Below are 18570 nucleotides of genomic sequence, written 5' to 3' on the forward strand. Positions count from 1 at the left end.
CGAAGCTCCAAATGCTATCCAGAGCACCGACAGGTCCCGCATGCCACAGCCGCTCTATCACGTGATGCATACTGCTCCGACGTGCTAACGTTCTGAGGTGAGTTACGGCGTATTGCAAGTTTTGTGAGGTGCTTTCGTGATATTTAATGGATCGGATTACATTTTTTATTTTTCTCCGATATCCGATCCAGTAATTTAGGTCAGTATCGGACCAATACCGATACGTAATATCGGATCGGTCCATCTCTAATAACCACACTACGGATGGACAAGCACCTGTTTTTATCTGTTGTTGGCAACAACGACGGTAAAACCATCGCGTGTCCGCTTGTTTATTTTCCACATAAACCTTTCACAATAAAGCTCAAGATCCTTTTGAGACTTTTCAAAATAAACTGAATCACGTGAAAGAGTAATGAGAGTGTTTATTGATCAGAAGCAAAAAAAAAAAGAGCCGTCTGGTGCTGAAAAATAAACCTTAGACTCAAACGTTAGAACAGGCTTTTCCCCGCAGCACGCCGTGTAATAAATACTCACAAAGAAAACGGCGTCCGTTACAACTTATGTCTAAAAATGTATCGTTTCATGCATCGGTTAAAACACTCGACTCCAGGTACACGACGCCCAGCTGGAAACACTTCACGCAAGTCGAGCTGCCCGAGATTCACAGAATTTACAGAAAATATACAATTTTTGTGATTTATATCGTTATCGGGACGATAGATGTCTTATATCGGGATATGAGATTTTGGTCATATCGCAGAGCCCTAATCAACTCACATTTCTTCTTATCTCATTCAGATAAAATGATGACATGAGTAGTTTTCAGATTTAAAATAATGTTCCTAAGATGCATTAAGTACAAAGAAGTCTACAGGTCGTCATCAGATATTACACATAGCACGATATGTTGGTGCAGGGAGGAAGACCTCATGAAATGATGATGTGCCTGTTTCAGTTTGGTGGGAGAGGTGTGCGTTTGAGTACCACAGCTGTACACAGGTCTATTTTTTGTCAGTAAATGGTCCATCGCTGCCCTCTTGTGGATTCAACCCTCATCTCAACCCCACTGCCTCTTCTCCTTGTGTGTCTTAAACCTTTGTTGCTAAATGTGATTATCTCAACTGAACTCCCTCCCCTCCCTGTTTAACTCCGCCCCTGGTGGATGAGCGTCCTCACCTAGTGAGCATGCCTGGTTTGATGGATGTTTTGAGCTGAAAGGTTACAGCGAGAGTTACACATCCACTCATTCATTCAGGTCATGTTGTGATTTTGTGTGCTTTCTCCATTAAACCTCTTCTCTCTCACCTTCTCCCACCCGCCACTCCCTCCCTGCCCTGCTCGTCTTGTCTTCAGACAACCACCCTGGTTCTGCACCCATACTCCAGCTTGCTGCCTCCTCCTTCCAAAACCCTGGTGCTCCCCCTCATGAAACCAAAAGTAAGTTTCTGGGAAGTTAATTACCTACTGTGTATTATAGTTAGGATATTGTGAGCAGCAGGATGAAATCACCTCCCTGTTTTTTGTTTGTTTTTTTCTTTCATTTCAAATTTTCTATTTGTCTTGGCTGCATGTACAGGTCAAAATCTTAAGCTGTACATACCACCTGCTTTTTAGTGGCATTCTTTGTCACCATATAAAATCATTATTTACAATAGTTTTGACTCAATAATCAATATCATAATCATTTAGTGTTTTATTCAAGGAAGAATCCTGTAGATCCTCTGGTAGATGGTTTTAGGCTGTGAGGTTGACTTTCTTTGTTTTATAATTTTGTATAATAATTGAATTTATTTGAGTTTTGACTCCCAGTTTAAAGAAATCATAATCAGTGAATATGTAAAAAGAGTCTTCTCCTCCTCTCACCCTTTTTTTCTAAAATTATCTTCTTTAAAATCCAACCATGTTTCTGAAAAAACTTGGATGCAAATTGTTACATTTTCTTTTTATTTACAAATCTAATAAAATCCACATTTTGCTCGCAATAGAACATAGAAATCATATTAAATGTTTAAACTGAGACATTTTACTAGGTCATGACAAATATTAGCTCAGTTTAGATTTGATCGCAGTAACACACCTTTAAAAAAAGTCGGGAGGGAGGAAATGGAAGGCTGGAGAAGTAAGTGGTACTAAAAACAAAAAAACAGCTGGTGAAACATTTCGCTGCCTAACAGGTCAGTAACATAACTGGGTCTAAACAGAGCATCTTAGGCTACGTTCACACTGCAGGCCAAAGCGCATCAAATCCAACTTTTTTGACCCTATGCGACCCATATCTGATCATGGTAGGACAGTTTGAACAGCACAAATCCGATATTTTCAAATCCGACCTAGGTTACTTTGTGGTACTGAATCCGAAACATATCTGATGTTTTAGAAAGCGACTGCTGTTTGAATGGTCATGTCGCATTAAATCCGTCTTTTACGTCACTGTCACAAGACAGATGCCAGTTATCAGCGCTGGAGAAGACAAACGAGAAAGCATGGCGGCCATTGTTAAAGGACGGGCTCTCTTTTTTCTCATTGTCCTTCTTTCGCTAATTAAATTGTCAAAATTCTGTCGATTACGACTGCTGCAACAACACCTACCAGCTCTGTAGCCGCCATTTTTACTTCCGTAAACAGAGCGCGTTGTGTGTGACGTCTTCTTTTGCGCATGTGGGCCGCTTTGAGGGCTATGAACCGTTCACTCTAGAGTATGTTTGCTGTCACATTTTATTTGTAGTGTGAACAACCAGACAAAAAAAATTGGATTTGATCAAAAAATTGGAATTGAGCATTAAGACCTGCAGTGTGAACGTAGCCTTAGAGAGGCAGAGTTTCACCAATCTGCAAAAACCTGCAACTACAAATTTTGACTTTGGAATAATATACCTCAATATGAAATTGAGAAGGCTGTGAATATTTCTTCATTATATTCAGTGCATAATGTCATGGAAAGATTCAGAGAATACAGAGAAATGTCTTTGTGCAAAGGAACAAGGCTGACAATGAATATTGGATTCCTGTGATCTGCAAAGAAGTCATCATATAAACATGATGCAGAAATGCACAATTCAGCAAAAATGATGCTGAACCGCATACTGCAGTCTGGGTGCCGCACTGGCTGTCTGTAGTCCAGCTCTTTCACCAGCTGAAAACATTTGGAGCATTGAAGATCAAAGCAGATCCAGGACTGCTGAGCAGCCAGAATCCTCTAAGAATGGAAGGACATTCCTCTCCCAAAAGTCTGGCAGCTGCTCTCCTCAGCACCCAGACATTTACAGACTGTTGTTAAGTCATAAACATGGCCCTGTCCAAACTTTTTTAAGACCTGCAACAAATTCGAATTGACGTTTTTCCCTTGAAATGGTACATTTTCTCAGTTTGTAAAGTATGGGTCTGTGAGATTTGTAAGTTTTTATTTCCATTTTCCAGCATTTTTTTAAAATTTGCATTGTAAAAAAACTAACAAAAAAAGAACAGGGTTTTGGCAAATTTGGACTCCTTTCCTTAAGGACACTGTGGGATACTTTGATCTAGTATTGGGTTTTCTTGAACTGAAACAAGAACCAAAATGAAATGGATCAGTGAAACTCCTTAAGTCTAAATAAAACACATAAACATAATACGAATTTTAAGTAAAGCACAATAAAATTAAAAATTGCCTGAGAAGTCGGGCTCAGAGTACTAGGATTGATTGTGTGCAGTCCCAACCACGTCTGTTCTCATTTACATTGTTGAGATAACCACTGCTCATAGTTTGACCTGTAGGGGGCATCATCGCTCTGCACCATGATAGTTTTTGCCACACTGTGACAGTAGAGCTTTAAGAAGAGGTGTTTATGGCATATTTCTAAATGTTTTGACATTTAAGATCCTGTTTTCACTTCCTCCACCGGGCTCCTCCTGTGTAGTTTTGGTGGTGAATCAGCCTAAAACCTACACAGGAGGAGGGTGTTAAGGATATCAAGGGAGTCAGGACCACAGAAATGTATTCTGTGGACATGATCATCCTGACTCCATGAGACGAGATCTTGCATGGGGCTCCAGACCGAGGGTGCTTGATGATCGTTTTATATTTTCCTCCATTTTTAAATAATCACACCCTACAGTTATCACCTTCTCACCAAGCTTTTGGCTGACGGTCTGGTAGCGCATTCCAGCGTTGTGCAGGTTTACAGTCCTGACATCCTATGCCAGCATCTTTGGTCTTGCCCGTAGTGGTGGAGAGGCTGGAATGGAAGAAACTGATTCTGTTGACACATGTGCTTTATATACACATGGCGAGTTTAGATCAGGGGTCATTGATTCTTGTTGACTCTGGTTCAGATCTTTTTCTTTCTACAGGAAGAGCTCTTTAGTTTCTAACTGCTTCTTTAGCTAGCATTTGTTAACTGTTGTGTTTGTTTATGTGTGTGCATAATCTATAAGGAACTTTATAACTTCACCTCTCGCCTCTGAAGACCAGCAGTTAATAACAGCGAGTACATGGGGAGCTTATGTAATAGATGTGCTGTAACACAGGACTTTGCATGAAGTCGCTGTGATGCAACATGTGCAGGGTACTGTACATGTGTGGCTTTTTCCTGGAATTGCTGTCATTTCTTTTCTTTGAGTCTACATATTTTAGAAGAAATATGACATTTGTGATCCGAAGCAGAAGCTCCCAGGTTGTTTTTGTGTGCTAATCCAGGTTTAAAAAATGTGTCAGTCATTTGGTAAGAGGTTTGTTTAGATTTGGATTATGTGTGCCTTTTAACCCTCAAGCAACATAGATAAAAAGTGAGTAAAATGACAAAGTGGAATTATTTATGACAGGATTGCTGTGTCTTTCAGTGTGGATGTTGTTTCATCTGCGGCAGAAATGTTCTGTCATTAATTATGATTTTCAGGGGGGGGGGGGGGTTGGTTTTTTTAGATATGTTTAAACAAAGATCATCTCTTACTTCTTATAAACCAAATTTTACTTTGTTTCTATAGAAAATATGTATTGCAGTTTGTCTTATTTTACCATTTTACCATTGTGAATCCATTTCACCTGCTTTTGTGCAAATCGAAGTGGAAACGGGAGAACCCACTGCAAGACGACCCTCAAAAAAAACAAGAAAGGAATGGTTTTAGCACATAGTGGGCACAAACTGCTCCCCCCTCTGGTCTGATTTCACAGAAGCAATGGAAAAAAAGGATGCCTCCAGGATGCCAAACATATATATGCAGATAAGAGAGCTTGCTGCATCTCGCATCACAGTGTGACAAGAGTGGAAGGGATACCAGGACACAGGCTGTTGCGTGAGGAGAGGACTGTAAAACCAGCAGAAGGACCTGCATACATCATGTTGTAGCATCAAATTATTTTGGTGATTGTGTACTTTGATCAACGAGAAATTACAATGAAGTCATCGTACTCAAGCTGTTATTCATCCTTTGGTACTTCGATGCTTCTGCAAATGAAATTAAGACCACAGGTGTCAAATATGTGGCCCAGGGGCCAAAACTGGCCCTCCAGTAGGCCCCACAAAGGATGCAAGTTACAGTAAATTAACTGTTTGTTTGTTAAATAAAATACACTGCTAGTCTGGGTATATCAGTGCAATTTAGGTATTGGTGCAAAGCAGATGCCTAGACAGATTGTTTAATTAATGGTTGATGTTTGGATTCAAAAATGTCACATTTTAAGGTTTTTTGGGGATTTTTGTTTGTCTTTGGGGGTTTTTTTTTATTTTGAAGCAATAAACTCACTGAAAAACTCAACAAATCTGGGAAAAACTAAGACACAAGGTTGACATTAGACATTTATTAGGACATCTCAGACTGTTCAACACTGATTTTCAGAATGTACTAATATTTCTTTACAGGTTAAAACAATAATAACAAAAATTTCAGATCTAATTAGGAATGTGTTTACAGCCTATTTAAATGAGTTTTGCTCCTGACCTAAAAACAAACAAACAAACTTTGCATTAACTTGTCACATCCATGGCCTTAAAAGGTTGTTGGAGAAGACAAACTGAACTGTCCCAGCAGCACATAATGCATACACAGCAGGTTTCATGAATTAATGAAATGTGTTAATTTATTTATTTTTTGTGTGTCTTTACAGGTTACCCATCTCTGCGCATAGAGAAGAATGACCTGAGGAGTGTGACTCTGATGGAGGCCAAAGCTAAAGTTAAAGATATTGCAATCTCAAGGGACCGAGTTACACTACGAGACGTCTTACATGAAGGTATTTCCCTTCCCAGTATTTTAGGCCTATGCCCCGGTGTTTTGCCTTTTAGTGACATTTCCAGGGAGACTCGAGTGATTTGCGCGATCCAGTCTATATACGCATGAAATGAAACAGATTTTAAGGAGCTTCAGTCATGAATAATCTTGTTATGCTTCGTTCAGCATCATTTGTTCATTTAACTTTTCAGCATGCACGTTTTTTACATGTTCGGGGTTTTCTATATAAAGAACATGAACAGAGAGAAAAAGGAAAAGACTAAATGTTAAAAAAAAAAAATTAAATGAGATTGCTTTAACAGACTGAGTTGAGATTTAAGCTTAAATTACAAATTACATGGTGCTAGCATAACCTAAAGGGAGAAGTGCTAGTAGAAACAATAATTAGGCTTTTATTTGTAATTGGAATTACTCCTTAATTTTAAGAAATAATGTTTCTGCAAAAAAACCCATGCTTTCACTTTTAGTATTTGAACATTTCTAGTTGAAATATGTCTGGTTCTAAAGGCCTTAGAAATAGTTTCTGCTGTTGGCAGTTAAGTTGTTTGAAAAGGTTTTGTGTGGTTGAAGCCTGCCAGGATACATCAGCACACCTTTAGAAACCAATGGGATTGTAGCAACTGCCAGCTGGAGGAGAGTGGATCAACTTCAGTTAGTGTTTTGGTGCTGTAGGTACACCGTGTACAAGAGTGAATACTGGCAATGACGTTGGCCACTTGCGTAAGGTCAGCACTCATCAGCTTGTTTATTTCTCCTGTAAAGTGAGATCTTTAAACATGGGAGTCCATGGGCACTGACGATATGGTAAAATACACAATTTGTATATAAATATAATTTGTGGCAAAATTGAAAGTTCAGTGATATAATTGAAGGATGTCTTTATTAAAGAAAGCAAAATTAAAAACATAGTGGACAGAGTTGGGACAAACGAGTTTGTGAGTCTGTCAGCGGCAACTTAAACTCCTTTGATGAGGAATGTAAAGGGTCACCCAGGATGGGTTTGGCCTTCTTTAAAGTCCTAACCTTGCACAGGTGAGGAAGGTCATGCAGGGTCACACCTGCTGTTTTGCTGCATACTGTAACTCTACCTTGCAGTCTCAAATCACAGGCATAGAAGTCATAAAAGAATGTAAAAAGATGTTTAAATTAACCATCAAAATTATACAAATGTTATTGAGAAATCCCATGTTTATTTGTAGCGTATTGTGAGCATAATACTGACAATAGGCTTCATGAATGTGGTTTATTTTTCCTGTTGTGGAGTACAAGCATGCCTCATCAGATCAGTATCAATAAAAAGTTGCCAAGAACGTCAAAATAGTAAAAGTTCATTCCTGCTCAGGCATATGATTTTCTAACAGAGAGCCTTAGACACTGAATTTTCTCAGTCTTTTTCTCTTTGGCCTCATTAAAGCTAAATGTCAGGGCTTTGGTTTGGCTCGATCTGTGCTCCTCGCTTTGGAGACTATTCAGCTTTGTCATGGAGTAAAGGTACTGACAAAACTGTGATTCGTTTTCTGGATATTGGCCCACACCGGGGCTTAGAGTGAATGATGTAACATTTACCCAAGGGTGCATACAACACAATGGAGAAGAAAATGTGGGTGTTGTGTTTTTAAATGCTGCTTGACAGCCTTCAGTGGTTTAGTCTCTGCTTCTGTTTACAATGTAACAGAAGCACCACTCTTTCTCTGATACACTAGTTTTACTTTAAAGAGGTTGTGCTCACAATAAAAAGCCTCGTGTCTAAAAGAAATAATGAAATATTTTACAAAGATTGAAAAATGTTTCTCCTAGTAACAAATAACAAATAATATGGTTTTCCAAAGAGCTCATAAAGTAACAAACTGTTAGGACTGGAGAGGAGAACCTTTGAGAGGTTTTGGAGTTTCTTCAGAGAACAGGAACTAGTGGAAAGAGAGATGGAGATGGAGATTACTTGCTGCCTTTATAAACTATTCATGCACTCTAGTATTAGATTGTGGGCCTGAAGTTGACTCATGTATGTAAACTTGCAGTAATAACGTAATTGTAAAAACAAACTGGGATTATATTGATCCCAGATGTTTACAGACATTTGTCAAGAGTGTTACCTCTAATTTGGCATTGATCTTACTGAAGCTGGAGTGGATTTGTTGTGATGATCTCATCTTTAGGAAAGATTAACCCCTCAGATGTATAAAAGTAGACATTTGCTAAAAAAAAAAAGGGGGGGGGGGATCCAGTAAGTGGTGCAGAAGGGTGCTCATGATTTTATCAATGATGGGTAATAGTTGTACATTGGCCTCCGTCACAAGATGCAATCAAACATCAGCACAGAATTCCCAGCAAGTGGTGTTGTGCATACTTTGCACAGCTACCAGTTTAATATCTGGGAAATGTTCTGTCACATTAACGTGTGTAGGATTGCAACATTTTTCGCTCACAAGCAGTGCAGTTCCTGCTATGAAGTCCTAAAGCCAGGCACAGTCATGCTGTGGTACAGGAAGTGCGACTACAGCCAACATGTCAAAATTCACACTCTGTGTTCCCTCTGCGCTCAGCAAGTACAGCACACGTGTAGCACGTTGCCTTCATATGGAAGTAGTGGCCGATCGCACTATTCCCATAAGACGCGCCACAGCAAGCCAGAAGTCAGGCAAATGAAATGTGCAGCTGTTAGTGTTATAATACCCATTTCCCTCTGTGGTGACATGATGACTTTGCAAAAGTAATGGAAATATTGACACAAAGTAAAGCAAAAAAACTTTACAAGGTTTAGAGCTCTGCTCTGTTCTGTATTATCAGTTTTCTCCAGCAAGGAAACACTTTCTAACTGCTGGTATTCGGCTGATGTGCAAACAAAATGATATAAAATGTATTCATAATAAGATTTTATTTATTATTTATTATTTATTAACCTTTATTTAACCAGGAAAAGTCCCATTGAGATTAAAAACCTCTTTTGCAAGGGAGTCCTGGCCAAGAGGCGACAACACGTTGAAATTACAAAGTTACATACATATTATAAATAACAATTACATTTTAAAAACATTTTTCTCTGGCTCTCTCAATCTGGACTTAAAAGATTTGAGTTTAAACAACAAAGACACAGAAGGTCACGTCTCAGAGGGGTGAACTTGGAGTGCAGTTGTGTTTTTTGGGAGCCAGCAGGTCCCGACAGGCTTGACGAAGAAGGCGGGAGAGAGACACTAACCCTGTTGTTAAGCTTCGACTACTTTCCTGTTGAAACACAAGGCATAGTTGGCCCTGAGGCTCAGTTTTTTTTCTACGTTTATGTTGATGGTTTATGTGCTTAAATGCCATTTTAGCTCAGAAAAGTCCTGGAGCTACAGGGTGACAGTTTAGACAAAGGAGATGATGAACACGCTCACTTGGCCTTTCCACATCGTAAGCTTTTCTCAGTTGGTCTGAGTGATGAAAGCTCCTCTGAGCTAGACTGAATTGCTGTTGCTTTGTATCGCCTTAGTGAAAAGCAGCCAAAACTGCCTCATCCCATTTAGCAACAAGGCATTTTAAGCAGAAGCGTGTCTGCCTCTGTTCACTAATCAGCCAGGCATGGTAGCCTCTGAGTGAGGTGACATTTCAATCTTTGAAACAGTCGCCCCTGGCTTTCTTTCTTTTACCCCTTTCCTCTGATTAAAAACCTGTGTTTTGTCTTTGACAGGCACTTTTGGCCGCATCTTCCACGGCGTGCTGCTGGATGAAAAGGACCCCAGTAAGGAGAAGCAGGTCTTTGTGAAGACCGTGAAAGGTATGCTCCCTGTTCCAGCTTAAGTAAACATATTGTAAAAGAAATGAAAATACTGACCACTCTGGTTTATCCCTGTCATCTTGTCAATAAGTAACTTTACCCAGTATGTTCAGGGTTATTCAGAGGAATGAGGTTACTGAGGGGGAGCACGCTCAGATGCACTGTAGTCTCCAAATCTGTGTGGACACGCAGCAGATCAGTGGAAATATTTCTTTTCTACCCCCCAGACAGTACATCAGAGTAATATCATTAGAATATATACCACTGCAATAATATAATCTGATCATTTGTTTTTACATTTTTATTTTCTATTGATAAAAGAAGTGACATTCTCACACTGCGAGTCCTGCTACCTTCAACTAAAACATTAAAACCACCTTTTTAATACTGGAAAGTGTATTTAATTCCATGGGTCACACTGGGAGATGAGAATCAGATTGAAGGAGCAGAGATGCATAGTTTAGTACCAGGATTTAATTTTATGTGAATTGTGATTTAATTTAAGTTTTATCCTTATTAAGTCCTCGACCGGCCTAGAATGAAAGTTGATTAGGCTTTAAAATGGGGGAAAATAATGATGGTTACTGTTCTACATGATGGCTACCAAACATCTCTTTCCTACAAACAGTCGGCTGTGGGACATTTCACGGATGCTTGATCCAATCAGGATCTGGGGAGTTCGGAGGCCAGGTCATTTGGCTTTTATGTGGTCCGGTTAGATTCATTGCCAGTCCTCTGCCATACAATGAAATGTACAGGCGGTTCTTTGCTACTTTAACTGTTATATAGAAACACAACAGTGGTTGGTCCATTGATTTAAGTGCGTATTTTATGCTTCAGTCATTGAGGAGTGAAAGTGAGTGAAAAATGAACCAATGTCCAAAGAAAAACTTTTTTTTTTAAAGACCTTCAGAAAATTTGGAGAGCTATTGCTCAAGACCACCTTAATAATTTCAACAAGGTTCCTCTCCTTGGAAGCAAAATACAAATAAAAAGTGGCTGTAGATTTTCGCACAGTGTTGTATAACAGTGGATTTGTGGCATGAGTGAGCGCTGCGATTCCATCACTGAACTGAAACATGACTGTAACACTGAAGATGTGGGTGGGATGACAAACATCGGCGAACTGAAACATAACCAATACGTCAGGTTGCGGTTTGGAGTTGTTTTTTATGCCCTGCGGATGAGCACCGATGATTGTTACCCAAACACTGTCTCTCAGAAACAGTAGGTACTTCACTGCTAGCTTCATCTGATGACCCTATATGGGTTTCAATCCAATAAACAGACACACGAATTTGACAGTAAATGAATAATAAGTCTTACTCACGCTGCGGGTTGCATGCCAGCGAAGCAGCTCCCGTATGCAGGACTGTCAGGTTCTTTGTTAGCAGCATGTGTCTGCTTTCTCTGCCAGTTGCCTTTTGACCTCTCTATTCTCTCATGTTTACTCAGTGAGGGGTGGATACCACTCGGCGAACAATGTCTTCATGCCAGTTTTGGCTTTGTTAAACTCTTTACTTCCTCCTCATTCGCCTTTTGGGAGGGGAACAATACTGCTTTCCATAAGTCCCAGACGATGGCAAAGCTGCAAGCGCAGATTAAAAACTGGCTCAAGTTAGTTTTCCCCTGAAGTTTCCCACTACAAATGACTGCTGGCAGAGAAACTGCAATGAAATGATAAAAATCAAACGCCACATGGCACCAACAGACGCTCATTGCTCCAAGTTTGTTGTTTTTAATTTAAATGTTTGTTTTTTTGTGTCCAATAAAAATTTTCAGATCATGCTTCTGAGGTGCAGGTGACGATGATGTTGACTGAAAGTTGCAAACTTCGTGGCCTTCATCACAGGTAAATCTTGCCACATATACACATAGCTGGGCCTTTAGAGAATATTAAATATTCAGGCATCCTGTTGATGCACACGAGGGGAAAAAAGAAAAAAGAATCTATTGCTCGGCATCATATAAGGAATCATAGCTGCTGTCATACAGTTACCGTCCCTTTAGAGTTTTTCATCAGTTTTTTAATTACAGTTTCTTTAGAAATGCAAGCTTACAACACCAGCATGGTTCATGTCTTACGTCACCGGTTGGATGTCTTGTTGACACTTGAGCATAGCATGCCAGCCTTGCTTCTGTGGTCGTCTCTTAAGAGTCACTTTAAACATTGATGAAAGAACACCACATGTTTGCAAACAGGGCTGATACCTTAATAAGGAGTGTGAATCGAAGTCAGTCTTTGTGACATTTGTAATAAAATATTGTCTGAAAGGCTCTGAATTTATTTTAAAGGAGACCTTTTCTTTTTTGTTTTCTTGTACATACTGATAAAATGGTGGAAGATTGGCAAACAGGGTATCTGAGTGTCTGATATATGTGATTTTTATATTCTTGACACAGTTTTATGGCCCAAAAGTCATCATGGATTGTTTTTAGGGAATGGCCGTTTGTGAAATCAATTTGTTGTTAGCTTTGTGTTTTGTCTTAAGACTTCATGAGAATTTAAAAAAATTCTAAAATAAAATTGTTCTTCAAATATATCTTCTTCCAGTAGTGGATGTTCAGCTCAAACTTGACCTTTTTCATATAAAAGCCAAAAGCTAAACACTCGATTCCAGTTTTTCCCCACTGATCTTTATGACGTCAGTGAAGGCACAAACCGTTTATGTGATGATGTTAAGGATACAGAAGCCCCAACGACCAAAGGTTTTGCTTAAGAGAAGCGGCCAATCAGAAGAAGGTTTGTTTAACAAGATGGGTTAGATCCCTAAACAGTCTTTTTCTTTCAGGAAAAGCATAGACTAAGGACTGCAGCAAGGCCCAGTGAAGACGAACAAGGATTATTTTTGAATTCATATACGAAATATTATATAAAAGTAGTAGCTAAGAATAAATACACGGAACAGGAAATTAGCAAAACGGGTGCAAAGCAGCATTTCTTCGGCAGATTTTACCCGAAATTTACAGCAGCCTTACAGCAGTGTACTTGTGTGGAAAAGATTGTCGTCACGATGTCCCACGCCTTCCTCTTTCCTCTGCATGACATCAGCTCTGTCATATTTGCTGACAGTTCCTCTTTGGTGTTTTGCATGATAATGTCCTTTACTCTTCCTTTAATGTGCAGTAGACGTGTACATGAGCAGAAATGATGATCTGGTACACTCAGGTCCTGTTTCCTCAGTTGGTTGCTTTCTCTTTTCTTTTAAGAAATCTGCTTCCCATAAGCCACGTGTGCACAGAGGATGGAGAGAAGCCCATGGTGCTGCTGCCTTTCATGGCTTGGGGTAATCTGAAGCAGTTCCTGCGGCAGTGCAAGTTAGCTGAGGCTAACAACCCACAGGTGAGGCTTCAGCTCAGCAGACAAACTATAATCAAAAGCAATATTAAACCCCCCACCATTAAAAGTCATGTTCTCGGCCATGCCTGGATCTCTTCGGGCACATCTGTCTTGTTTTGACGGTTCCAACCACCTGCTCCGTACTACTCAAGCAACTTTTGTCTCAAACCAAATTTCTTCTGGAAGGTCATGTCTGGTGATGAGTGCTTGGTTTTCAGCTATGATCAAGCTGTGCGCGCGTGTGTGTGTGTGTGTGTGTGTGTGTGTATATGTATAGATAGATACAGAGATACATCTGTCTATATAGAGATATCTATGTACGGTATATATGTCAATCTCATCTGAACGAAATATTTTGACATACAAGCAAAATAAGGATGTTAAATTCAAAGCTGCATATCAGAGTCAAAAATAAAACTGGATACATTTATGGAAGAATAAAAAAAAAAAAACAGGAAAATATTGCATTAAGGAAAACTAATTGTCAGCGGTTATAATTGGGAAAGTACACAAAAGAATTACAGAAAAAACACAGATACATCACATAAATGCACATTTATAAAAATATGTGACTTGAAGGCAGTTGCAAACTGCTTTTTCTTCAGGCAGGACCTTTCGAAGTGAAGGGGTCCTGACGGCAAAAGTGATACATCAATGCAGCATGTAGACACACGCAGCTAACGCTGAGGACAAAACCTCCATGATCACCTTAAACCTTTTTACCAGTAGCACCAAATCTGCTTGATTTGACTCTATTCATTGTTAGCGTTTTCCATTAGACGCTAGAACCCGTTACCAGGTGCTTTTAGTACCTACTCTGCTCGGGTTCTAAGCAAGCTGAGTCAAGCCGAACATGTGACATCAACAGACTGTTTGCCACTGATTGGTCAGGGAGGCATTGATTGAGTCATGAAAATGACTCCATGACCAGTATCAGACCTGGCAATGAGGGAAACAAGGAGCAGATACAGTTCAGCAGGAATACCATCGCCTTGATGGCCTCCATTATGGTGTTGTGTCGCATACAAATGACATCATGTGACTTTATCTCATTTGTAAATGGATGGTTGCTATGGTTAGGCTCACAACCCATGGGAAATAAAGGGAGAGAAAAGATTTAACTCCTTGACAACAGAGGTGGGACCAAGTCATTGTTTTGCAAGTCTCAAGTAAGTCTCAAGTCTTTATCCTCAAGTCTCAAGTAATGTCAGGCAAGTCAGAGTCGAGTCTCAAGTCACTGGTGTAAAAGTCCGAGTCAAGTCACAAGTCTGAAACTTTGAATTTCAAGTCCTTTCGAGTCTTTAAAAAAAAAAAACGAAAAAATAATGTTGCAGTTATATGCTAAATGTAAATATTAGACCATGTAATTTTAAAATCTGTGTTTTTCTCAACACATGACAAAATAGTGAACGTAGAAAATATACACAAATTGTGAAATTGCACCTCTTTAAAATGCAGCTCAATTAAACCTAGCTCCAAGAATAATTTTCACCGACAGTTCTGAGATACGCTGCATGTTATTCTTGGATGCGGTTGTAGGACTGGCTTTAAAATCGCATGACAAAAATATCATACACATTAAAAAAAAAACTGTATCACCAACGTAGCCTGGACAACATTTGCTAGTTAGATGAAGTCAGCTATCTCATCGTAGCATATTTATATGCATATTTATAATCATACGGTTCTTGGAGTGAGTGCATACACTCGTGAAGTTTAGTAACTTCAGGTCACTGCAACAAGCCCAGGTACAGTTTACCGACGGATGGGTGCAGGACCTTGAAATGCACCGTGTAGAACGAAAGACCATCGTACGTATCATAAGTTTACCAGTCTCACAAATTGTCTTCATAAATACACATTCATTAACCGTTTATTAATAGGACCTTTGAGCTCAACGGTAATTAATTAGTAGTGGAAATAATTTCTGGTACCCATCACAGAAATGTAGCAGTGACAATAATATTGTATGCTGTAATCATACTGGGCAATTAGTGATACAAAAAACCTGTTTTATCCTGTGAATAAAAGTATATGTTTTTGTCAATGTACCATAATAACAGAAGCGAAACGCAATATTGTGTCAGGACAATTCACTATTTATGCACAATAAACACAATAAATAAAAGAGCATAGCGCGACAATTTCTGTTCAGCGCCAGACTTGCTTGTAACCTATATCACCAATTATGTTAAGAAAAATGACGCATTAACTACAACAGCAGACTGACCTTCGTGTAAATGCTTGGAGCAGAGTAACCTGTGAGCTGGAGTGTTCTGGGACGTTATATTTGGTCTTTGAATGGCTGCAATCCAGGCCATCCGTCGCGTCTTTGTTACTTCGGAAACATGGCTCGAACAATTTCTCTTCAACGACTAATCCGATAACAACCGATCTCTTTACCCGTCGGCTTCCCGTGGCTGTCATGCGACCGGCTATTGCAGTTAATAATACAACAGCTTCTTGACATTTTTGTGTTTCTTTTTATCGCTGTATAACTGATTTTAATTGAAAGCCTGCGTGCGCTAGTACCGCTTGCCACGAGTTCCCAGAATCCTTTGCGGTTCTACCCGTGAATGACGTCACATTTTCAATCTCTATATAATATGCATGTTAAATTTTATATTTGGGGTAAAATATCAAGTCTTTTCAAGTAAACCGGTTCAAGTCCAATTCAAGTCCCAGGTCATTGGTGTAAAAGTCCAAGTCAAGTCACAAGTCTTAGAACATTTTTTCAAGTCAAGTCTAAAGTCATAAAATTAATGACTCGAGTCTGACTCGAGTCCAAGTCATGTGACTCGAGTCCACACCTCTGCTTGACAATGAAAGCACCCCCGACCTAGAGATGACCAAATTTAAGTCGAGATTTTATGAACCTGTTCTCAGAGCAGGTTGCGTGTAAAACCATTAGAATAAATGCGTCAGAATATGCGTGGCTCCTCTTTAACCTCTATTAAGCCATTAAAATAAATCCCCCAGATTGAAAGAGAAGTCAGATTCCATCGTAGTGTCAAGCATGAAAGAACATTTTGTGTTTGCAGCAATCAGTGGCGAGTAACACCTACAGTAACTACTGTTTACACTGTTATTAAGAGGTCTGTTGATACAGTGATGAAGCCGGTGCTCAGGGCAGAGGTTTGTAACTCACTCCGTGGAGACAATCGGGCTTTTGTACAGTTAACCCCAGGGAGGCTTTCATGCGCTTGGAGAAAAGCCACAGCAGATCCAACCAATCAATCAGCTGCAAAATACAGATGCAGAAAAATGCTTTGCGATCACAAGATGAAGCTTGCCACACATTTACAATAATCAAATGCCTTTTTCAGGCACACATCAGCACCTTCCTTCTCGGCAGCTTCAATACGTACCTTTGGCGGCTACGGGAGACAAAGACTTAGTCATTAAGTTGGAGGTGTTGCAATAAACGCTGAGCTATAAATCAGCTCAGTATCAGGCCAGCTTAGATGAAACTCGCGGGGAAATGCTCCGAGAGCACAACATTCATTCTGCAAGCGAACATCTGGTTTAAAAGGTGTGACTGTGGAGGGAGGGAGGGAGGAGGTTTGGAGCGTTGACCTTGTTCTTAGACATTTTTCTTTCACCGACAGCTGAGATGTATTCTGCACAGTTTGAATGTCTCATAGCAGCTGCACATGTAGCCGTTTCGCTTGAGCGGTTGACTTAAAGTCTTCTAATCTTCGTTCACTGGTTGCCCAAGTCTTTGTTTTTCGGTATAGTCCCAAGCGTTAATTTTGCCTGCATCACAGTATCAACTGTCAGATAAGACAACAAAGTCCATTTCCAGTGTTTACATCCAAGCCGGGGATTGTGCTGAATAAATCAGACCAGATGCAAGAGAATTGAACCATACACACAATTATTTGGAGCTGTTACTTAAAGAGCTCAGTGTTGTCTTTTCAGCTCTCCGGGATGTTTGTTACAGGAGCAGCCTCACTTCGTTAGCGGTCGAGTGTCTTTTCTCTGGCACACCTGCTGACTTAGAGCTATTGTCAGTAAGCCCTTCAACAGCTCCACAGACAAAGCAGACTCATTTCTTTAATGCAAGACTCGGTTAAACCTCTGAGTAAAAGAGTTTCTGCGTCACATCAGATTAAATCCTCAGAGCAGTGTTAACCCTTAAGCAGCCAAACGGCTAAAATGACCAAGTGCGGTCACGTCTAACTTTTATCTAAGAAAACTGTTTCTCTCATATCTATATTTTTACTTTATCTGTGACTGATATTCTAAAGCTACTCCATAATACTTTGATCAGCAATAAATGACAGTGAAGTCCGTATGTTTAGGGTGTTCTCCTTTGTTACATCCATGCTTCAGTTTCAAACTAACATCTTAATTGTAGGTGAGACATGTTTCAGATATTTCCATCATCACTTTGAGCTTTAAGTATTTGCCTCAGGGCTTTTGCAGCAGTAAATCTTGCTGTTCTGTGTGTTAGCCATGGTTCACTGCAAAAACATGACAGTGTTGTTATTAAAAAGTGAGAAATTATAATAAAATAAAACCATATGTTTTAAAAAATCATTTTTACGGTTAAGGATATCACAATGGTACATGAGAAAAATACAGCCATTTGTAGTCTATTTAATGAAGGACTGCAAAACTTTACCAACATAATATGAATTCTTTTTTTGTTAGATAAAGGCTCTCACTTTACTAGATTTTTGAATGCAGCATCAAATTAGTGATTCAGACGCTCAAAGTAGTAGAAATGTAAACAGAACACTTAAAGTTGTGCTTTTTACAATCAGGGTTTTTTTTTTTTTTTTTCCCTGTAATGAACTTTAAGTGTAACAATAAGAGATTTATCATAGTTTCAATAAAGTCAATCAAAGGAAGAGAAAGAAGTATGGGTGCTCTGGAGGTTTGATCTTGTTTCAGATAATTCACTGGGGAAAAAAACTTCTAGCAGTGCGTTTTGGGTAAACTTTCAAGGCTGATACCAGCATATGACAGGTTGCCTTTTTGCCTACATTTTGTCATCTTGTAGCCATGATCCCTTGTGTGTCAAAATAATTTTCTGATTTAGTCATATTTTAACACTCGTAAATGTTGCTTTTGGTCATGATGGTGATATTGGTGTTCACCAAACGAACAGACTGTGTCATGTCGATTGTGGCACTTGCAGTGTTTAGCAATGCTTAAATGTGTTGTGTGGGTGTTTTGGTTTTTTGGCTTTGAAAAATGCATTTGGTTATCTCCTCTACTTAAGAACAAGAATTAAAAAGCACAAAAACCCACCTCTGTG

General features: G+C 39.5%; 1 protein-coding gene across 2 annotated transcripts in view; it reads left to right on the top strand.

Moving 5' to 3' along the window:
* The window catches only part of ryk (receptor like tyrosine kinase), a 54724-nt gene that overhangs the window by 26686 nt on the left and 9468 nt on the right, over positions 1-18570 (top strand). For both annotated transcript variants that reach the window (XM_080877561.1, XM_080877562.1), the window contains exons 8-12: positions 1357-1440; positions 6086-6211; positions 9878-9964; positions 11747-11816; positions 13175-13307. In XM_080877561.1, the coding sequence (XP_080733687.1) occupies positions 1357-1440; positions 6086-6211; positions 9878-9964; positions 11747-11816; positions 13175-13307 (500 nt within the window). The remainder of the gene's footprint in view (positions 1-1356; positions 1441-6085; positions 6212-9877; positions 9965-11746; positions 11817-13174; positions 13308-18570) is intronic.

This window comes from Rhamphochromis sp. 'chilingali' (assembly GCF_963969265.1).
Source record: "Rhamphochromis sp. 'chilingali' genome assembly, chromosome: 3".
NCBI classification, from domain to species: Eukaryota; Metazoa; Chordata; class Actinopteri; order Cichliformes; family Cichlidae; genus Rhamphochromis; species Rhamphochromis sp. 'chilingali'.